The sequence below is a fragment of the Balaenoptera ricei genome, chromosome 3 (genome assembly GCF_028023285.1).
Source record: "Balaenoptera ricei isolate mBalRic1 chromosome 3, mBalRic1.hap2, whole genome shotgun sequence".
In the NCBI taxonomy this organism is placed as follows: Eukaryota; Metazoa; Chordata; class Mammalia; order Artiodactyla; family Balaenopteridae; genus Balaenoptera; species Balaenoptera ricei.
Window position 1 is genome coordinate 154,588,866 of NC_082641.1, and position 22,900 is coordinate 154,611,765.

General features: G+C 38.6%; 1 protein-coding gene across 1 annotated transcript in view; it reads left to right on the plus strand.

Annotated features, from left to right (window-relative positions):
* The window catches only part of LOC132363422 (ELKS/Rab6-interacting/CAST family member 1-like), a 120,209-nt gene that overhangs the window by 26,561 nt on the left and 70,748 nt on the right, over window positions 1–22,900 (plus strand). The window contains 1 exon segment of the mRNA XM_059919124.1: window positions 6,979–7,395. Within this exon segment, the coding sequence (XP_059775107.1) occupies window positions 6,979–7,395 (417 nt within the window).

Below are 22,900 nucleotides of genomic sequence, written 5' to 3' on the forward strand. Positions count from 1 at the left end.
ATCTTGTTCCATTGATCTATGTTTCTGTTTTTGTGCCAGTACCATATTGTCTTGATTACTGTAGCTTTGTAGTATAGTCTGAAGTCAGGGAGTCTGATTCCTCCAGCTCCATTTTTTTGCCTCAAGACTGCTTTGCCTATTCGGGGTCTTTTGTGTCTCCATACAAATTTTAAGATGATTTGTTCTAGCTCAGTAAAAAATGCCATTGGTAATTTGATAGGGATTGCATTGAATCTGTAGATTGCTTTGGGTAGTATACTCATTTTCACAATGTTGATTCTTCCAATCCAAGAACATGGTATATCTCTCCATCTGTTGGTATCATCTTTAATTTCTTTCATCAGTGTCTTATAGTTTTCTGCATACAGGTCTTTTGTCTCCCTAGGTAGGTTTATTCCTAGGTATTTTATTCTTTTTGTTGCAATGGTAAATGGGAGTGTTTCCATAATTTCTCTTTCAGATTTTTCATCATTAGTGTATAGGAATGCAAGAGATTTCTGTGCATTAATTTTGTATCCTGCAACTTTACCATATTCATTAATTAGCTCTAGCAGTTTTCTGGTGGCAGTTTTAGGATTCTCTATGTATAGTATCATGTCATCCGCAAACAGTGACAGTTTTACTTCTTCTTTTCCAATTTGTATTCCTTTTATTTCTTTTTCTTCTCTGATTGCCGTGGCTAGGACTTCCAAAACTATGTTGAATAATAGTGGTGAGAGTGGACATCCTTGTCTCGTTCCTGATCTTAGAGGAAATGCTTTCAGTTTTTCACCATTGAGAATGATGTTTGCTGTGGGTTTGTCATATATGGCCTTTATTATGTTGAGGTAGCTTCCCTCTATGCCCACTTTCTGGAGAGTTTTTATCAGAAATGGGTGTTGAATTTTGTCAAAAGCTTTTTCTGCATCTATTGAGATGATCATATGGTTTTTATTCTTCAATTTGTTAATATGGTGTATCACATTGATTGATTTGCGTATATTGAAGAATCCTTGCATCCCTGGGATAAATCCCACTTGATCGTGGTGTATGATCCTTTTAATGTGTTGTTGGATTCTGTTTGCTAGTATTTTGTTGAGGATTTTTGCATCTATATTCATCAGTGATATTGGTCTGTAATTTTCTTTTTTTGTAGTGTCTTTGTCTGGTTTTGGTATCAGGGTGATGGTGGCCTCATAGAATGAGTTTGGGAGTGTTCCTTCCTCTGCAATTTTTTGGAAGAGTTTGAGAAGGATGGGTGTTAGCTCTTCTCTAAATGTTTGATAGAATTCACCTGTGAAGCCGTCTGGTCCTGGACTTTTGTTTGTTGGAAGATTTTTAATCACAGTTTCAATTTCATTACTTGTGATTGGTCTGTTCATATTTTCTATTTCTTCCTGGTTCAGTCTTGGAAGGTTATACCTTTCTAAGAATTTGTCCATTTCTTCCAGGTTGTCCATTTTATTGGCATAAAGTTGCTTGTAGTAGTCTCTTAGGATGCTTTGTATTTCTGCAGTGTCTGTTGTAACTTCTCCTTTTTCATTTCTGATTTTATAGATTTGAGTCCTCTCCCTCTTTTTCTTGATGAGTCTGGCTAATGGCTTATCAATTTTGTTTATCTTCTCAAAGAACCAACTTTTAGTTTTATTGATCTTTGCTATTGTTTTCTTTGTTTCTATTTCATTTATTTCTGCTCTGATCTTTATGATTTCTTTCCTTCTGCTAACTTTGGGTTTTGTTTGTTCTTCTTTCTCTAGTTTCTTTAAGTGTAAGGTTAGATTGTTTACTTGAGCTTTTTCTTGTTTCTTTAGGTAGGCTTGTATAGCTATAAACTTCCCTCTTAGAACTGCTTTTGCTGCATCCCATAGGTTTTGGGTCGTCGTGTTTTTATTGTCATTTGTCTCTAGGTATTTTTTGATTTCCTCTTTGATTTCTTCAGTGATCTCTTGGTTATTTAGTAACGTATTGTTTAGCCTCCATGTGTTTGTCCTTTTTACGTTTTTTTCCCTGTAATTCATTTCTAATCTCATAGCGTTGGGGTCAGAAAAGATGCTTGATATGATTTCAATTTTCTTAAATTTACTGAGGCTTGATTTGTGACCCAAGATGTGATCTATCTTGGAGAATGTTCCGTGCGCACTTGAGAAGAACGTGTAATCTGCTGTTTTTGGATGGAATGTCCGATATATATCAATTAAATCTATCTGGTCTATTGTGTCATTTAAAGCTTCTGTTTCCTTATTTATTTTCATTTTGGATGATCTGTCCATTGGTGTAAGTGAGGTGTTAAAGTCCCCCACTATTATTGTGTTACTGTCGATTTCCTCTTTTATAGCTGTTAGCAGTTGCCTTATGTATTGAGGTGCTCCTATGTTGGGTGCATATATATTTATAATTGTTATATCTTCTTCTTGGATTGATCCCTGGATCATTATGTAGTGTCCTTCCTTGTCTCTTGTAACATTCTTTATTTTAAAGTCTATTTTATCTGATATGAGTATAGCTACTCCAGCTTTCTTTTGATTTCCATTTGCATGGAATATCTTTTTCCATCCCCTCACTTTCAGTCTGTATGTGTCCCTAGGTCTAAAGTGGGTCTCTTGTAGACAGCATATATATGGGTCTTGTTTTTGTATCCATTCAGCCAGTCTATGTCTTTTGGTTGGGGCATTTAATCCATTCACGTTTAAGGTAATAATCGATATGTATGTTCCTATGACCATTTTCTTAATTGTTTTGGGTTTGTTTTTGTAGGTCCTTTTCTTCTCTTGTGTTTCCCACTTAGAGAAGTTCCTTTAGCATTTGTTGTAGAGCTGGTTTGGTGGTGCTGAATTCTCTTAGCTTTTGCTTGTCTGTAAAGCTTTTGATTTCTCCATCAAATCTAAATGAGATCCTTGCCGGGTAGAGTAATCTTGGTTGTAGGTTCTTCCCTTTCATCACTTTAAGTATATCATGCCACTCCCTTCTGGCTTGCAGAGTTTCTGCTGAGAAATCAGCTGTTAACCTTATGGGAGTTCCCTTGTATGTTATTTGTCGTTTTTCCCTTGCTGCTTTCAATAATTTTTCTTTGTCTTTAATTTTTGCCACTTTGATTACTATGTGTCTCGGCGTGTTTCTCCTTGGGTTTATCCTGTATGGGACTCTCTGCGCTTCCTGGACTTGGGTGGCTATTTCCTTTCCCATGTTAGGGAAGTTTTCGACTATAATCTCTTCAAATATTTTCTCTGGTCCTTTCTCTCTCTCTTCTCCTTCTGGGACCCCTATAATGCGAATGTTGTTGCGTTTAATGTTGTCCCAGAGGTCTCTTAGGCTGTCTTCATTTCTTTTCATTCTTTTTTCTTTAGTCTGTTCCGCAGCAGTGAATTCCATCATTCTGTCTTCCAGGTCACTTATCCGTTCTTCTGCCTCAGTTATTCTGCTATTGATTCCTTCTAGTGTAGTTTTCATTTCAGTTATTGTATTGGTCATCTCTGTTTGTTTGTTCTTTAATTCTTCTAGGTCTTTGTTAATCATTTCTTGCATCTTCTCAATCTTTGCCTCCATTCTTATTCCAAGGTCCTGGATCATCTTCACTATCATTATTCTGAATTCTTTTTCTGGAAGGTTGCCTATCTCCACTTCATTTAGTTGTTTTTCTGGGGTTTTATCTTGTTCCTTCATCTGGGACATAGCCCTCTGCCTTTTCATCTTCTCTATCTTTCTGTAACTGTGGTTTTTGGTCCACAGGCTGCAGGATTATAGTTTTTCTTGCTTCTGTTGTCTGCCCTCTGGTGGTTGAGGCTATCTAAGAGGCTTGATGGGAGGCTCTGGTCTGTACAGACCCTTTTAGAGATAATTTGTTGTGTGTATTAAAATCATAACTGCATACCCTCTGATCCAGGAATTCCACCTTTCAGAATTTATCTCCAGGAAAAATTTGGATAAATGTGCAGAGATACACATGTGAAGGTGCCTGTTATAATAGTGGAAAATGAGAACCAAACTAAATATTTATCAATAGTTATAAGTAAATTATTTAATATCAACACGTTGGAATTCTATGGCAGGTATATTTTTTCCCCAGTGTTTAAAATCGTTGTAAAATACAGCTTACATTCACCATGTTAAATTTACCATCTTAACCAATTTTCAGGTGTACAGTTCATAAGGTACATTCATACTGTTGTGCAGCCATCACCACCATCCATCTCCACAACTTTTCATCCTGTAAGACTGAATCTCTGCACCCATCAAACAGTCACTCCCTGTCTCCCGTCTCCCGTCTCCCCAGCCCCTGGCAACCACTCTTGTGCTTCCTGTCTCTGTGAGGTAGACTGCTCTAGGGACCTCATGTAAGTGGACTCGTGTAATATTTGTCTTTTGTGACGGGCTCATTTCATTTGGCATGGTGTCCATCCATGTGGCAGCGTGTGGCAGCATTTCCTTCCTTTTTGAGGCTGAAAAATATCATTAGGCATTTTTTTAAATTTAATTTTTGGGTGGGTAGTACATACATTTAGTTCAAATTCAAGAGGAGGGTTAGGAGGAGAGAAAGATGGGAAGTGGCTGGGAAGTGACTGCAGATGTATATGGGTTTTCTCTTAAGGGATGATGGCAGTGTTCTAGAATTAGATAGTAGTGATCAATGTATAACTTTTAATATGCTGAAAACTGCTGACTTACACACTTTAAACCGGTGAACTTTATGGTATGTGTGAATTATGTCTCAATAAAGCTATTATTAAAAAATTTTCAATGTCAGTTACACTTCAGTTAAAAAAATTTTTATGCGGAATAGAATAAAGTTTTCTTACATGTTGTCTCCCAGTGATTCCAGTTCGTTCCTCCCTTCTTCCCTTCTTGCCTTCCTCTGTTCCCCCAAATAACCATTAATTATTTCTTGTGTAACATTACAGAAGTATTTTTATTTCTTATGATATTTTTTATTTATAGTAAATAGTAAATATTTATTGTTCCCTCCCTTTTAACCAAAGTGGTAGCAAATTGAACACAGCCAAGCAGGCATCTCTGAAGTCTTTTCTCTTATTTTTAAAGGTAAAAATGCCCCTTTTTATTGATTACTTGCTTACTGTAGGGGATTTAGATAGTACAAAAAAGTATGAAGAAAAATGTAAAATCTACCCATACCCAGACACTGGTAATTGTTTGCATCCTTTTAGACTTTTCTCTGCATGTTCATACTTTTTAAAAATTAGAATCGCGATCATCCTATACTTGCTATTATATATCTGCTTTTTTACTCTTAATATGTTGTAACTGTAGTTTTTATCAGTAACTATAAATCTACATTTTAAAAAATTGATGCATAGTATTAAACTGGGTGGACATTTCTCATTTACTTAACTCATCACCTATTAATATCCATTTAGGTTGTTTCTAATTTTGTCGCTGGTGTAAACAACAGTGAGCGTCTTTGTACACTTGCCAGATCGTTTCCTTGAGATATTTACTGCTGTTTTGCAGTTTGCCAAAAATTTTAAACAATGTACGTTTTAACATATATGCCACAAAGATTTCAATGATATTATTAGCTCTGCGAAAAAATGGTGCAGGCATTTATATCCTCACTTTAAATATGAGGAATCTGAAATCCAGAAAGATGGCAATGTGTTCCAAATTAGGTTGCTCTTTAGTGTGAGAGCTGGAACTAAAACTCCTGTCTTCTGATTGTGGGTTAGTTTCCTTCCACTGTGGCACACTGCCAGACCTTGAATACCTTGAATACAAAGGGTGATTTTCTGTTGTTGCTTCTTCATTTCTAAAAACATGATTCTTGATGTAACTTCCTTTTAGGTTCTTTGTATAATGTTCTAGAATTTATCCATTCAGATTAAAGGTTCATATACCTTCGTTAGGGATACAGGCTAAAGATATACCCTCTGAAACATTTTACTAGCTTATCTGCACTAACATTTTCATTTAATTACTCAAATTACTCACTTATATTGTTCTCTTTTTCTGTATAAATAGCTCACACAGCCTCAGTTTTTTTGAGTTTTGTTTTTTGTTTTTAAAGCTTCAAGTTATCTAATTACCTTTGGGTACTAGCTTCAGTGGGCTGCGAGAATTGCTTTAATTCGAATGCCAGCTCTGTTACTTACTGTGTGATCTTGGGGTGAGTTATTTAAGTCTCTGTATGCCTGGTGTCATCATCAATAAAATTCAAATAATAGTAGGGGTGAGATGTGACAGGGTGAAAGAGTGTCATGGACATATATACACTACCAAATGTAAAATAGATAGCTGGTGGGAAGCAGCCACATAGCACAGGGAGATCAGCTCGGTGCTATGTGACTGCCTGGAGGGGTGGGATGGGGAGGGTGGGAGGGAGGGAGATGCGGGAGGGAGGAGATATGGGAACTTGTGTATATGTGTAGCTGATTCACTTTGTTATAAAGCAGAGACTAACACACCATTGTGAAGCAATTATACTTCAATAAAGATGTTTAAAAAAAAAAAAGAAATGGAAAAAAAAAATAGTACATGTGTTATACTGAGGATTAAATAAATTAACACATAAGGAGTGCTAAGCACATTCTGGCATGCACTCATATGTTTATTATTTAATGTGCTAACTTAATTGTAAAGCACTTAAAAGTCATTTTGTATTTTGCCATCCTTTGTGTTTTTTGGTGAAATTTTTTGTATGATGTGTCCGTATTCCTATAGGTTTCCCCTGCCTTTCCCCACTCCTCACCTTCAGTTCCGTGTAATACCTTCTGTTAATCTTGAACAGTGTCTTTATTTAGTCAAAGTGAGGAGCTGCCAGACTTACCTTGTTTCCTGTTGGTAATAAACACAAATTAAATTACTGACATTTTACAGATTATCTCAATCAGTTTTAAAGACAGTGTAAAACAGAATAATGTGAATCCTCATTTGCTAAATGCAGGGTTCTGAGAGCTGTGGTAGCTGCTTTCTCATTGCCCGTAGTCTGCTTTGTTTCTGCTACTTGAGGAGGAAAGCTCATTTGGGTTTTCTTTTTTGTCTTTATACCAGCACATGCAAATGACAGTCCAGGCTCTCCAGGATGAATTGCGGATCCAGAGGGACCTAAACCAGCTGTTTCAACAGGATAGTAACAGTAGGACTGGTGAGCCTTGCGTGGCAGAGCTGACGGAGGAGAACTTTCAGAGGCTGCACACTGAGCATGAGCGGCAGGCCAAGGAGCTGTTCCTCCTTCGAAAGACTCTGGAGGAGATGGAGCTGCGGATTGAGACTCAGAAGCAAACCCTGAACGCTCGGGACGAATCCATCAAGAAGTTTCTGGAGATGTTGCAGAGCAAGGAGCTTTCTGCTAAGGCTACTGAGGAGGACCATGAGAGAACAAGGAGACTGGCAGAGGCAGAGATGCATGTCCACCACCTCGAAAGCCTTTTGGAGCAGAAGGAAAAAGAGGACGCTCTGTTGAGAGAGGTGAGTGGCCACTTTCTCAGTTGTTATGACTGTCTTTTTTTCCTGATTAGTCAGCATTTTGACCTAGATAAATTTATATGCTCTCCTGAGCTAGTGCAAGGGAATTTCTTCTTTCTTACCTAAGTTCTGCACTGATTTCTGTTCTGATTTGCTGTCTTGTATGAGATGACATTGGTTGGCATGTATACTGGTTTAATACCTTTCTGGGGTTTTTTTTCCCCCTCCTGATTTCTGTAGACTCATTTTGTTGCTAGAGGGGCACAGAATTTTCTTGATTTGTTCCTCATCTATTGATTTGTTCATAGAGACACACACAACAAAACCAGAATTAAAGTAGCTAACTACTGCTCAATTTTAAAATATTAATAATTGAAAGTAAGCGATTCCCTCAGTTTCGGTGTGCTTATAAAGTCCTAGGCAGCAGTAATGGATGTTTGCCCTGTGGTTTCCATGGAAACTGTTGCCTTGCTGTAAAAGATCCGTGATAAAAATTATTTGCTGCCCTGGAGGCACAGCTGGAGGGAATGCTACAGAGGTATGCTGTCACTTATTTTTAGAGAGGAAACTGAGACTTTAGCTGACCACTGTGTCTACTGATAATTTTTCACTTTTCTATGTAATGCTTCATTTTAAGAAAGCTTAAGTGAAGAATTCATCTTACATTGAATTAAAAAAAAATGACAGCTCTACTTCTCTATATGAGGTCAGAGTCCTCAGATAATTTTCACATTTGGATAGGGGGAAAAAAAATCTCAGAACTATTTTAGTGCCAGTCTGAATAATCCCTTTTTAAATGAAGGGTGAGAAAGGCGGTTAAAAGCAGCAAAACAGCGACTTCCCCTGATGATGGCGACGGTCTGTATCTGCTCTCTGCAATATGGTAGCCACTGGCTGCATGTGACTGTTGAGCAGTTGAAATGTGGTTAGTGTGACTGAGGAACTGAAATTTAAATTTCATTTAAATATAACTAATTTAAAATTAAATTCAATTAATCAAATTTAAATTTAAGTATCTCTGTGTAGGTAGTGGCTACTGTATTAGGTAGTGCAGCGATGCATAATGCATGATGCGGGTAATGTTACCCGCTTTTCTTAATAATTTGTCTTGAACATCTTTCTTTGTCAGTACATGTAGAGTTTTGTAATTTCAGTTGAATTTATAATGTTCTGTTGCATGTATTTATACTTCTTACTGTTGAAAATTTAGACTACTGTTAATTTTTCATTATTATAAAACTGTGCTGCACAGAATATCCCTAACCATATATCCCTGTACATTAATTTTTTTCTTTAGCATAAATTTCCAGAAATGAATTTGCTCAGGGTGTGTATGTTTTCAAAACTCTGAATATCAGTCTTGTCTCCCAGAGTGATTGGACCAGTTTATCCTCCCAGAAGCATATACTGTATTTTTACGGTTAATCTGCAGCTATGTACGTTACAATCTTCAAATTACTGGACTGTATTGTTTTAGAAAATTTTCTATCAACTGCTGTGTTGTAGGCACCATCCTGAGTTTCTTTCAGTTTACTTAAAGAGTTTATATTTTAATGAGGTAACCTGGAGCCTGGCCATAGAATATTGTAAGAGAAGGTGTAATCATCTCAAATAGCATGCAGCATGAAAACCCTACCAGCATCGTGATGAACTTTGAATGTTACGTTTTTACTCCTTCTGTTCTGAATATTTCAACCTGTGCCCATTTATTTTTGAGTTTTGGAGTTACTAAAAAGTGAATAGTTAAGGATTATGGAAAGCCACAGTGTTATTCTGGCAGAGAACAACCAGCAATATGGTGAATTTGAACAAGTAGTAGGAAAAAACATGAATTTAAGACTAATTTTGAAGTAACAAGCTCTACAAATATTAAGTCCCACTTCTGAACATATTGTGGAAAGAAATATAGGCCTTGTTAGTTGTATCAATACACAGTTCCAGTTGCCATTAGTAATGTAGCATCATCTTACAGGAAACACAGTCCTATGGATTAAGATTATTTAAGAGCAAGTAGAAGTGATTGCTTCAGGAACACATGTTTAGAATGCTGGTTCTCCTTTCTTTTTCTCCTACTTGCCTTCAAGACTTAGCTCAAATTTCAGTTCTTCTGTGAAGTCTTCCTTGTGCAGCTCTATACATATATGTAGATGAGCCAGTAATATTATAGTATACTTCCATGTGTGTTTCTTCATTGTTCACTTAATTTTTTGTACCAAGGATGTAGATATATATAGATATAGATATAGATATATATATATATGAAATTTTATCTTGTCATTGTCTTAACAAATGCACAGTGGGTACTCAAGAAATGTTGGTTGAATAAGTTGAAATGTAGGGAAAGAAGTTTAAGCCTGGAGCTTACAGAAAGAAGGATAGCTTTTCCAATTCTTTTTTCTCCAGTGTGACCACTGGATACTAAAACCTAACGAAGGTTAGAAAACAAACTAAAACCCCAAACCAGTTTTGCTTATGAGTTTAGGTATAGAAGTTATAAATAAGATATTGGCAGATAAAATCAGCATTATGATAAAAGGATAATATTCTGACCAAAAGGAGTTTCTTCTAGGAATCCAGAATGGCTCAATATGTCATTCACAGTTATAATTTGTAGTGGGGGAAAGGAAAAGATAACCTCGTAGTGTTTGATAGCTATCTCAAAGACATTAGATAAAATGTTAGACACTTTGAAAACTAAACCAAATGAACTAAAAATAAGAATGGAATGATACCTTTATAGCATGATTTAAATAAAACAATTCAGTAAATGTGTATTATAAACATATTTTAAACTAGTAGCCAGAATTGCGCTTACTCTGACATATACTAAGACGCATCCATTAAAGTTAGGGAGAGGCAAAGATACTGTTCATCAGTATTTACATTATTCTGGAAGTGTTAGGCAGTGCTGTTAGATAAGGAAAATGGAATAAATAATATCAGTAACGGTAATGGAAAGGATAGGGCTAAATTTTCATTACAATGTAGATGGGAACATTAATATAAAGATGCTGCTTTCCCCCAACTCTGTGAATTTAGTGTAATCCCAATAGGAATATTCTTGACACGTGCCCAAATGATGTTGCAGTTTCTTTGCAAGAAGAACAGTGCGGGAACACTTGTTTAAGCAGCTCATGATATATGTGTTTCAAACCCAGTGATATTAAAATCTGTGGTACTGGCACAGTAATAGATAGCTAGATTGATGAGACAGAATAGAACCCAGAAATAATATAGTTTTAAGCATATGATACATGTTTGGGAATAATCGCCATCTATTTGGAAAACAGTACATAGTTACATCAAATTAAGTTCTAGATGAAATAAAGAGCTACTTGTTAAAAAATAACAACACTAGAAGAGAATGTAAGAGAAAGGTTTTAATACAATCTTGAGACAGGAAAGAATCTTTTATTGCCATAGCAAGAGGCTTAAACCATTAAATTTGTGTATGTTAGAAAATACAGGTAACAGAAGCTAAAATGGTAATTTGGAGTAAAGCTTTGTAACATGTGGCTTGACTGTTTTGTTTCCAGAGTGACAAGGTGCTAGAGGCACTCGGCACAGCCTTTCTTTGCTCATTACTCAACAAACATCCATTGAGCTTCTAGAATGTATGTGACCCTGGGATACACGCTGGGTATACATTTTTCATGTCAGAACACATGGTCTGTGCCCTCCTAGAACTTAAAAATCTGGTGAGAGACAATAAACATAATTATGAGAGGAAATAAATTAGTTGAGTCTAATTATGTTGGGAGAGGGGATAAACAGGGTAAGTAAGCATCTTTGAGGAGGTGCCCTTTAAGGGAGATCTGAAGAAAGTTGAAAGAGTCTTGCTGAGCATTTGGGTAAAATCATTTCATGAAGAAGGTTAACAGTTTCAAAGGCCGGATGAGAAGTTTTCAGGAGACAGCAAGGAGACTAGAGGACAAAAGCATATTGTCTAAGGGGAAAACAGGCATGAGATGAGAGGTTGAAGAGGTAGCCAGGGCCAGAGTCATTCATTGCATTCATCAGATATTTATGGGACACTAACCCATGTGCAGAGCACAAGGAAATATAGTAGCAGTGAACAAAACAAAAATCCATGCCCTCTAGGAGACAAAGCACTTGGCTTCAGGATCCCTGCAGGTAATGCAACAATTTTATTCAAAGTGCAAGAGAAAACTGCACCAATGTTTAATCAAGGGAGTGACCTAGTTTAGCTTTTAAAATCTACTCTGGCTGTGTTGAGAATAAATGGGGGAGGGAGAATTATGAGTGAACAAGGAAGTCTAATAAAGAACTTAACAACTCTAGGTTGGGTGAGTGGTGACTTGAAATGGCTATTGTGCATTATATCACTAGTGTGTCAAGAAAGGCAGAAAGAATTGAGAGCTGGCAACACTGGGATATCCATAGGTTTTCTTATTATTGGATTATTGTCCATCTTTTTAAAAAGCGGGTTTTCATCAGTTCCAAGACTCATAGTTTTCCCCATCTCAACAGTATGAAATTGAGTTAATAAGTCTTATCCTTGATGGCATCTTAAAATCTCTGTCAGCAAGGCCACAGTCCTGCTTGATTTGTTTGCCTGTGTACTCACAAACAGTTAACAGCTGCTCATTTTAGTCAATGTTGTGAGTATTGTTGCTATTTCTCATGTTAACTTTAGCTGTTGTTCAGTATGTCTTCAGTAATATTATGCTGTGAACCAGCATTGAAACAGTTATTGGTATGGAGAAAGTTATAAAACAGTTCAAAATGATATATGATTAAACTTTATGGTTAAATAAGTAAAAAAGGGTCTTGCAATCAGTATAAAATAAAAATTCTGAATGATAGAAGCTTGGGTCATGGTTTATTTGGAGGCATTTCCTTCTTTTCTTTCCAGCACATTAAACAGTGGTTTACCTTACAATCAGTGGCATCTTAGATTTGATGAAATACAGTAACATTAAAATGGCATTCATATCCAGGAACATTTGTGATTAGTTTTCCATTTTGTTTATGAACATGATTCTGGAGATAGCAGGTAAATAATTCCCCCAAATAAAAGCCAAAGAAGAAAAACAAAAATTAAATTAAGCATTGTATTTTCTGTTTGTACTGAAATTACATTGTTACGTGACTTATTGTTAGATTTTGTATTGTTTACTGGAGTGCCTTTCCTTTGATGGATAGAAGCGTGAAGACATCTATTGGACACATACTGAACTAGAGTCAAGACGTGGTTAGTGCCTGGGGCCAGGCATATGGAGTTTTAACAGGCTTTACAGGTGATTCCGTGATACACCAAAGTTTGGTTCTCAGTCTGTTGGCAGAACATACCTGAATTAGCTATGGAATTTTTGGATCGGCTATCCATATGCATACCAAGCATTGTCTATAGGCTGAATAAATATTTCAGTTCTATACGTGCTCCTGTTTTTTTGAAATGTAGATCCTATTGTGATGAATAAAATACTAATTTGTTGGGAATTCCCTGGCGGTCCAGTCGTTAGGATTCCGCGCTTCCACTGCAGGGGCCACGGGTTCGATTCCTGGTCGGGGAACTAAGATCCGCATGATGCACGACATGGCCAAAAAAAAAAAAAAAAAAAAATTTAATATACTAATTTGTTTTAAAACATTTACACGTATGTTAATTTTGGTCTGTATAATATTTTAGTCAACAAACCTTGTTTAGTGCAACTGCTCTCATGTTAAGATTTGCAGCAGTGTTTGAGGTTTAAAAGCCCTACTCTTAATCTACAGATTCAATGCAATCCCTATCAAACTACCACTGGCATTTTTCACAGAACTAGAACAAAAAATTTCACAATTTGTATGGAAACACAAAAGACCCCGAATAGCCAAAGCAATCTTGAGAACGAAAAACGGAGCTGGAGGAATCAGGCTCCCTGACTTCAGACAATACTACAAAGCTACAGTAATCAAGACAGTATGGTACTGGCACAGAAACAGAGATATAGATCAATGGAACAGGATAGAAAGCCCAGAGATAAACCCACGCACATATGGATATGGTCACCTTATCTTTGATAAAGGAGGCAAGAATATACAGTGGAGAAAAGACAGCCTCTTCAGTAAGTGGTGCTGGGAAAACTGGACAGGTACATGTAAAAGAATGAAATTAGAACACTGCCTAACACCATACACAAAAATAAACTCAAAATGGATTAAAGACCTAAATATAAGGCCAGACACTATCAAACTCTTAGAGGAAAACATAGGCAGAACACTCTGTAACATAAATCACAGCAAGATCCTTTTTGACCCAGCTCCTAGAGAAATGGAAATTAAAAGAAAAATAAACAAATGGGACCTAATGAAACTTAAAAGCTTTTGCACAGCAAAGGAAACCATAAACAAGATGAGACGACAACCCTCAGAATGGGAGAAAATATTTGCAAATGAAGCAACTGACAAAGGATGAATCTCCAAAATTTACAAGCAGCTCATGCAGCTCAATATCAAAAAAACAAACAACCCAATCCAAAAATGGGCAGAAGACCTAAGTAGACATTTCTCCAAAGAAGATATACAGATTGCCAGCAAACACATGAAAGAATGCTCAACATCATTAATCATTAGAGAAATGCAAATCAAAACTACAATGAGATATCATCTCACACCAGTCAGAATGGCCATCATCAAAAAATCTACAAACGATAAATGCTGGAGAGGGTGTGGAGAAAAGGGAACCCTCTTGCACTGTTGGTGGGAATGTAAATTGATACAGCCACTATGGAGCACAGTATGGAGGTTCCTTAAAAAACTAAAAATAGAACTACCATACAACCCAGCAATCCCACTACTGGGCATATACCCTGAGGAAACCATAATTCCAAAAGAGTCATGTACCAAAATGTTCATTGCAGCTCTATTTACAATAGCCAGGACATGGAAGCAACCTAAGTGTCCATCAACAGATGAATGGCTAAAGAAGATGTGGCACATATATACAGTGGAATATTACTCAGCCATAAAAAGAAATGAAATTGAGTTATTTGTAGTGAGGTGGATGGACCTAGAGTCTGCCATACAGAGTGAAGTAAGTCATAAAGAGAAAAACAAATACCGTATGCTAACATATATATGGAATCTAAGGAAAAAAAAAAAAAGGTCATGAAGAACCTAGGGGCAAGACGTGAATAAAGACACAGACCTACTAGAGAATGGACTTGAGGATATGGGGAGGGGGAAGGGTAAGCTGTGACAAAGTGAGAGAGTGGCATGGACATATATACACTACCAAACGTAAAATAGATAGCTAGTGGGAAGCAGCCGCATAGCACAGGGAGATGAGCTCGGTGCTTTGTGACCACCTAGAGAGGTGGGATAGGGAGGGTGGGAGGGAGGGAGACGCAAGAGGGAAGAGATATGGGAACATATGTATATGTATAACTGATTCACTTTGTTATAAAGCAGAAACTAACACACCATTATAAAGCAATTATACTCCAATAAAGTTGTTAAAAAAAAAGTGTCAGATATGGGGATATATGTATATGTATAGCTGATTCACTTTGTTATAAAGCAGAAACTAACACACCATTGTAAAGCAATTATACTCCAATAAAGATGTTTAAAAAAAAAAAAAAGCCCTATTCTTTAACTAGGTTCTAGGCTAGGAATTTTGGCTCTAACATGTCTGAGGAATGCCCATCTGTATCTTTGGCAGTTGTCAGGTAAAAGCAGAGGAGGTTAGAGGGAAAAAAAGAGAAATAAACATATATAGAAAAAAACAGAAACTTTGGACAAAGAGTAGGAAGAATTAAAAAAGAAAAAGGGTCCCTAGTTAGTTTTCCCTTTCCTAGTGATTTTGGCAAGTGTGAACAGTTGCATCGCATAACTTACTGATTCAGGTTATCCTTCCTCATCTTTTTTTTGTTGTTGTGTCATTTGTACCTCATTTCCATTTTGACAGGAAGATATGTTTTCTCAGAAGCATGCTGTTACTTGAGATGGTAAAGGGTCAAAGTGCAGTGCTGTCTGACAATGGCAGAGTTGAGGTACAGGAGGAGTAGTGAGGGTTTCTTCTTCATTTCTCCGTGTGGAGTACAGTAAGCCCAGAACTTGTGTGGAGGATTGAAATCTGCTGAAGGGACGTCTACCCTTGAACCAAGGGTGCTGGAGGCTAAAACCTGAAACTTGAAAGAAAGAAATTTCAGACATAAGTACTACTTTTCAGTCACAAATGCTCCTTTCTCTCAGTTGTGTAAGTAAATGTTGACTTACTTTTAAAAAGAAAGAAACTACTAACAACGGAGAAATTTTGTTCCTAACTTGTTTGTTTTCTTTCTCTAGTCATTATTCTTTATTAAATCAGTGAGAGGAACTGAACACGTTTTCTACCGTGTACCACAGTTGACAGTATAACAAGATCCAGATAATTCTACCTGTATGAATCTCTGGGCTTTCTTTAATTTGTGTAGAGTGAAAAATTTTCAGGCTAAAAAGAGCGAAATAAAGCAAGCACTAGCACATTCGACTTCTTACATTTGTCTGAATGGTACATTCTTTTTTATTCCCAGAGTCCTCTCCCTTTATTAACGGTGCAGGAGTCAGAGGCTCGATGTGCTCTCTGGGAAAGGGGAGTTGGTCAGCCCACTGACTGCAGGAGGTGTTCATAATGAGCTTTAATGCGCAGGCCTTTGAATGGAGATCTGTTAGGACTGATAGGTTTTACAAGCTCTTAACAGGAAAGCTTTATGCCTGCGAATGGTTTAAAGTGCACCCTAGCTCCTTAGCAGAAGAGGATTTTTTTTTTATTCAAATGGATTTCTTTCCTTATATATCGGTGATATGCTTGCTAGAGTTTAAAATGAAATTGTAATAGTTTCACTGTAAAGCATTTGGAAATTTCCCTAATATCTGTGTGCCCAATTTATCACCTGTTTACAGTGTAGGGAGTAGATTCAGTGTGGACAGACTGGAGGCTGGGGGGTAACTGATGAGTTTGTTGTTTTAATGCAGGTGAGAGGTGATTATGGCCTGAACTAATGTGTTCAGATTTTGTCCTGGATTAATGTGTTCTGCATTTTACTGTCTTAATGAAGTGTTTTATCTTGCAGGGGTTAATTGTGGATTAACTCGATCCTTAACGAGACTTGCTTTTACACTCTGTTGGCTCTAGTCTAGGTAGCCTTCCCTCCAGGGCTAGACTGTCTCTACTCCTAAGACGTGGCCTTTCTGGTGTCTCTGCTCAGTGCCTCTGATGTTCTCTCCACTCTGGCTCTTTGGAGCTTGAATTCTTCCCAGCCCCATGTGCGTTCAGGTAGTTGCTCAACTCATAGCTCTCTGGTAGTTGTTCTTTGACACTGTGGAGTCTTTCCCTGTACATGCAGGCTTAGTATTTGGTCAAAGACTCCAGGGGACCCCTGTCAGATCAGACACTGCTGCTTTTCTGGCTAGCTTCTTCCTCTGTGTCATTCTGCTCTACACATTTCTCCTGTCTTTGGGACTCTTACCCACTGATCCGTCTTCTGAGCTCTGCGGGACTGCTGTTTTCTGTTTGGTCTTCCTCTCCCTGCATCACGTATTGGATAGCAAGTCCGGACCATAACCTTGTTAGTTTCTCTTCTCTCAAGGATCATACTCCTGTGCTGCTTGTTTTCCAGCGTCTGAAAACAGTTGCTTTATGCATTTTTGTCTAACTTTAACATAGTTTATGACAGGAGGGCTAGTCTTCTGTCTGTTATGATCAGATTGTGTTGACCTTGTAGAGGGTGAGAAGTAAATAGGAAACTCGTTGAAGGATTGAAAACAGACTATTGCCGTGATTTGTTGATGCTTTATCTAGAGTACACCATTGCTTTCTTTAAAATGGACAGAGGAAATGAAAGGAAACTTAACTCGAGGCTGTTGTAGTAATCTAGGCTGAAACTAGACTGGAACTGGAGTGAAATGATAAATTCAAGAAGTCTTTTGAAGCTGGAACAATTAGGACCTGCTCTAGAAGGTGGTAGGAAGTGAAGATGTGGGAGGAATGAAAGGAGACACTGTGCTGTTTGGCTTGAACCACCGGGAGGGTAATGCCATTTAAGGAGATGGGCAAGACTCATCAGTCTTCAGAGGAGGGGCTAGGTTAAAGAGGAGAAAATGACGAGTTTTGTTTTGGATGAAATAAGTTTGAGTGACCTAGGAAACATCTATATACATGTCAAATGGGCAGAGCAGAGGGCAGGGCTAGAATTTCACCAGCACTGTTCAGATGGAAAATATCCATCTGTATTCTCTGCCATCGCTAGGGGCTGTACCAGGGTACTCTGGAAGTACTGGCTGACTCAGAGACATTCTCAGAATCTGACAAGAAAATAGCCTGAGGAGGTCTGGTAACTTCAGGGTGATCCTTGAAGACCCTAACTGTGATATTCTGCCATCTCCTTCCTTCCTTTCTGATCCTGAACGCACTGACATTTGGATTGAAAAAAATAGCTATGTTTTTCTGCCATTTGCTACCTGTAGACTGTTTAGGAAACTTGTTCAGCAGTCTTACCTTCTTTTTTTATCTGATTGTAGCCCCTCTGGAGAGAGATTTCCATCGTAGGTAGCCCGGTGGTTGTTGCTCTGGGCGAGGATGCTATGCAAAGGAGGTTGTCCACACAAATGCTTTCAGTTGTTTTGTGCAGTGCGGACTGTGGCTACTTTGATTCCTCCTTTTTCTTTTTTTTAAAATAAATTTATTTCTTTTTGGCTGTGTTGGGTCTTCGTTGCAGTGCGCGGGCTTCTCATCACGGTGGCCTTTCTTGTTGCGGAGCACGGGCTCTAGGCGCGCGGGCTTCAGTAGTTGTGGCTCATGGGCTCTAGAGCGCAGGCTCACTAGTTGTGGCGCACGGGCTTAGTTGCTCTGCGGCATGTGGGATCTTCCCGGACCAGGGCTCGAACCCATGTCCCCTGCATCGGCAGGCGGATTCCTAACCACTGCGCCACCAGGGAAGTCCTGATTTCTCCTTTTAAAAAGGGACTATTTCTAACCCCCTTTTTGGATTGTTTGGAGTTCTGATAATATGTCTTGGAGTCCTGTGGAAGAGTGACACACAACCTGGGGATGTGCCGGAGCTTCACCTCTTGTGGTGGCTGGGGTCTGTGTGACTTACCGTGTATAACCAGGTGTGCAGAGACGGGGACCCTCCTGTACCCCTTAGCCTGAATGCAGTCTGTGTGCTCCCTGGTCCACAGGGAAAGGTCAGGAAGACAGAAAGTGGATCAGAGTGTCTTACAAGGCCGGGGTAGTCATCTTTGCATGTAACTACTACTCCCTTGCCTCTCCACTCCCCTGTTGAAAAAATGAGAGTGAAAAGGAGGACACGTACTCTCTTTTCTGCTTCTCTTGTATAGGAGATGCATCGGAGATTTGAGAATGCCCCCGATTCTGCCAAAACTAAAGCTCTGCAAACTGTTATTGAAATGAAGGTGAGAACTTCCTAAGGAATCTTATGTGTCATTTCACACTTTAATGTGTGAGTTTAAGAAAGTGGTATGTAATAATAGTTCGCTCATTTTGTAGACTGAGAATAGTAAGACTTAATGAAAATGACACATTAAAAGAACTTCAGTTTCGTTTCCTCTTGTCCAGCATTTCTTGGAGTCAGCTGTTCTCAAACCTTTTGATATCAGGGCCCCTTATTCTCTTAAAATGACTCATTTCATTTGTTTTTAAGAAAATGTCCGCCAAATACCAAGTTTGTGTGTCAGTTCTTCTCTCGAGTTAAGAATAGGGTTCCGTGAAAAAAGTACCTGATTGGGCTTGCAGCTCACAGAGCACCCAGTGCTGTCCTGGGAGCAGCGTCACACCCAGGTGCAGCAGCCGGGCCTGGCCCCTTCCTGTGTCGTCACACAGCATGGTACAGAGATACATACTCAAGGGCTGAGCATATGAAAAGTCACCAGGGACATTCCTAAGTGAGCCAGTGTTTTAAAAATGTTCTTTCTTATTTTTCTTTTTTGTCTTGAGAGTGCTGGCACTGAAGAATACACTGACAGCTAGCACGGTTTGGCGCTGTTGTCCAGAGGCACGAGCGCTTTTGCCTGTCCTTTATACCTTTAGTGCACGTGTTAACACAGTGGAAAAGGCACATAAAGTCATAGTATTATTATGAAAATAGTTTTGACTTCTCAAAAGGGCTAGGAGGCACCCCCAGGCTTTCACGGACTATACTTTGAAAACTTCTGCTTTAAGTTACTGAGTAGTTAGAAATCTTTAGGCTGAACGTTATGGTGATTGGTGACTAAGCGCTTGCCTTCTGTGTTAAATTGCCTGGATTCAAAACCTGGCTTTATTTAACCAGTTGTATGACATAGAACAAGTAACCTAACCTCTCCATACCTTAATTTCTTTATTGATAAATGGTGATAACAATAGTACCTATCCCATGGGTTCTTTTGTGGTTTAAATTAGTTAAAACAAGTAAAACACTTTAAACAGGACCTGGCACATAGTAAACATTCAGTCAGTGTTAGCTGCTATGCTATTATTATTTTTATTAACAACATATTCCTTCTTGCAAGAGCTAGAAGACTCTTACAGATAGGGACCCCTCCCTCTCCCCCTCCTGCCCTCTCTGTCTCTTTTTTTAACTTCTTTGTATCCCCTAAAAAATTTGACACGGTGTTTTGCATCATGTGCCTTCATTTAATATTTGTTGATGTGGCAAGAGTCTTTAGTTTTTGGTATATAAATAGTTTTATGTAAATAGATGCTTCTCAAGTACAGTTATCAGAATGGTTCTCTTAATTTAGAAGATTTCCTCTTAAAACTTTGTTTTTATTGTTGTATACATCTTTATTCTCACTGGGGAAAGGGTTTACCAAACAAATACCAAATTAGTGGATTCTGGGTTCTTTATAGTTAGACAATTCATAGTCTTGAACATAATCTTGTAAACAGCCTCTAGAAAGGTGTAATTACATATTCACATTTCCCACAAGTTTATTGGTACATGTTATTTCCTGATCCCTGTTGGAACCTAAAAACACACGAGTGTACCTGTGTTCACAGAATTATTTTGCTTGCCTTTTGATGGCACAGGGAAGTGTACTGGTTTTAACTGGCAATAGATCTATTTTAAGTTGTGTTAGCCTCCAGCCATTCTGCTAAGAAGCAAGAGACTGAGATTCTGGTGGCCGAGTGGGGTCAGGTGGATGTTATGTTGAAATTGCAGATGCAATAGCTGAGATGCTGAGAGTGTGGCATGAGCTTGAGAGGATCATGAAGACCTAGACTGGTCTTTGGGGGAAATGGGAAAGGAGGTGATGGTGGACAATAAAAGAGCCCAGCTGTCTTCAAGGTGACGTAATATTCTTTTCTCTCTCCTCCTCCTCTCCCTCCTCCTTTCTCCCACTTTCTTCCCTCTGCTTCCTTCTCCCTTCTCTAACTTCTTCTTTTCCCTTTAGCAGTGGAGGAGCAGGGAGGAATTACTGGACTGCTGTAGGGTTAGAGTTTTGCTGGGTAGATATGGCAGAATTACTGGGATGCAAGTGAATTGAGGGTGGAGGTGAAGGAGTAGTTGGGATGATGAGTCCAGGAATGTAGCCTGGATAGGAAGGAAGAGAATTCAGAATGGATGGACAGGTTGGGAGAAAATGTAGAAGTTAGGGAGGTGGAGGACTCTGTGAGGTACAAGAGCAGCAGTTAATGTGAGTGACGGTGTGTCAGGCCTGGGAGGAGAGGCCTGGGTGATGTGGTCTTGTAAACTGGATAGCTAAAATGGACCGGAGGATGAGGGCGTTGGCATTACGGATGTCAAGGAATTTGGACATTGAAATCCTAGGATTATGGCAAGAGTGGCATTTGAAGGAGAGATCTATTGTCAGCCGGGTGCTGAAGACTTCTTCAGCGGGCGGGAGTGACGGGGAAGCCCCTAGATGGCAGCCGTGCGGAGGGAGAGTGAAGAGGAGTGTGAGCTTTAAATGGGAGCAGCATGGAGGAACCTGGAGGATGCCCACACTTCTCCCTGCCACTCTGTGATGCTGGTGGATTAGTGAACTTCAGTGGAGAGCGTTGGGGGAAATTATATCCTTCGGGAAAGCCTGGGTTTACTTAGAGCAGGGAGACAACTTTTGAAAAAAAGTTGAGCATTTGGGAAATTTAACAAGGAAAAGAGGATTTCAGTGGACTCAGTGGGGTTGGTTGATTAATGATGGGAGACCCAGGGCTGGGGAAGTATAGAGTAGTAAGATGATAAAGAATTTATTTATTTAGTTATTATACATTCTAGGAGTAAGAAACCTCCTTGGAAGGGGCTGTCCTCAAATAAACCCAGCCTGAGTACTGGTCGGTGCTACAACTAGTCCAACATATCTGGCGTTAATTTTCTGACCTCATCCCAGAAAGTAGCCTGGCAGGTTCTTTTTCTGCCTCATGGCTTTCAGAGCTGCAGTTATGGTCCCTTTTTAGGTGCAGATTTTATGGTGCATGATTTGATAGTGAGTGTCTGATTTGGTCAAGAGCTGCCTCTCTGTCTGTGTTGGGATTTTCAGATAGTGCATTTGAAGCCGTTTATTTGTTTATTCTTCATGGGCCGGGATAGTTTTAAACCAAGTAAATCAAAATCCTGGTTTAGGTTTAGAGTGTCTCTGATTGTGTTAATTTAATATGTTTAATTTTGAACCAAATGTAAGTTTCATTTGAATAGATTTGTAAAAGAAAATTTTCGTTGTGTTATTTTTAAAGGTAATGCAATGCAAGTCAGAGGAGTACAGCCCTTGCCTCTCCCCCGAACCTAAAAATAGCTAGCTGTAAGTGTCTCATGATAAATCCTTTAACTCTTACCGGCATACTCTCAGATAACAAGGAAGGTCAGTCAAGACGGGCTTGAGGTAATGTGAAAAGAGGAAGTCAGTCTCAAAATTTCTTCCTAAAGGAATGGTTTCTCTAAACTTCCAAATAAAATAAAGCTATACTGAATTTATGCTCTTTAAGGTCTTTACTTCTTAGGTGAATAAGCATATGCAACTATAGATGTAAAAGTATCTATTCTTTGTAGGAGTTTTTCTGTAATTGATGACATCTAAAGTAATCTGGGGATAAACTGGATACTGTGACAGACAAAACCAAGAAAATGAGTATAGACGGATGTTGTACTAGGAGGTGATATTCGTGGTGATGCTGATTTACAAGGACAGTGACGTTTCTTTTTAGAAATCATTATGAGATATTTGCAATGCATGGTGAAGTATAGCGAATAAGTAAGATTACTAATGCAGTAAGTAGCCTCCTCTTATCTGCAGGGGATAGGTTCCACGACCCTCAGTGGATGCCTGAAACCACAGATGGTACCAAAGCCTATATATACTATGTTTTTTCCTATACATACCTATGATTAATTTTATAAATTAGACACAGTGTGTAAGGGATTAGCAACAGTAATTAATAGTAAAATAGAACAGTTATAACAGTATGCTGTGATGGAAGTTATGTGAATAGGTCTCATTCTCTCTCTCTCTCTCTCTCTCAGTATCTTACTGCACAAATCTAATGCCTTCTTCATCTAAACTAAGCACTTGTCATGCACTGTAG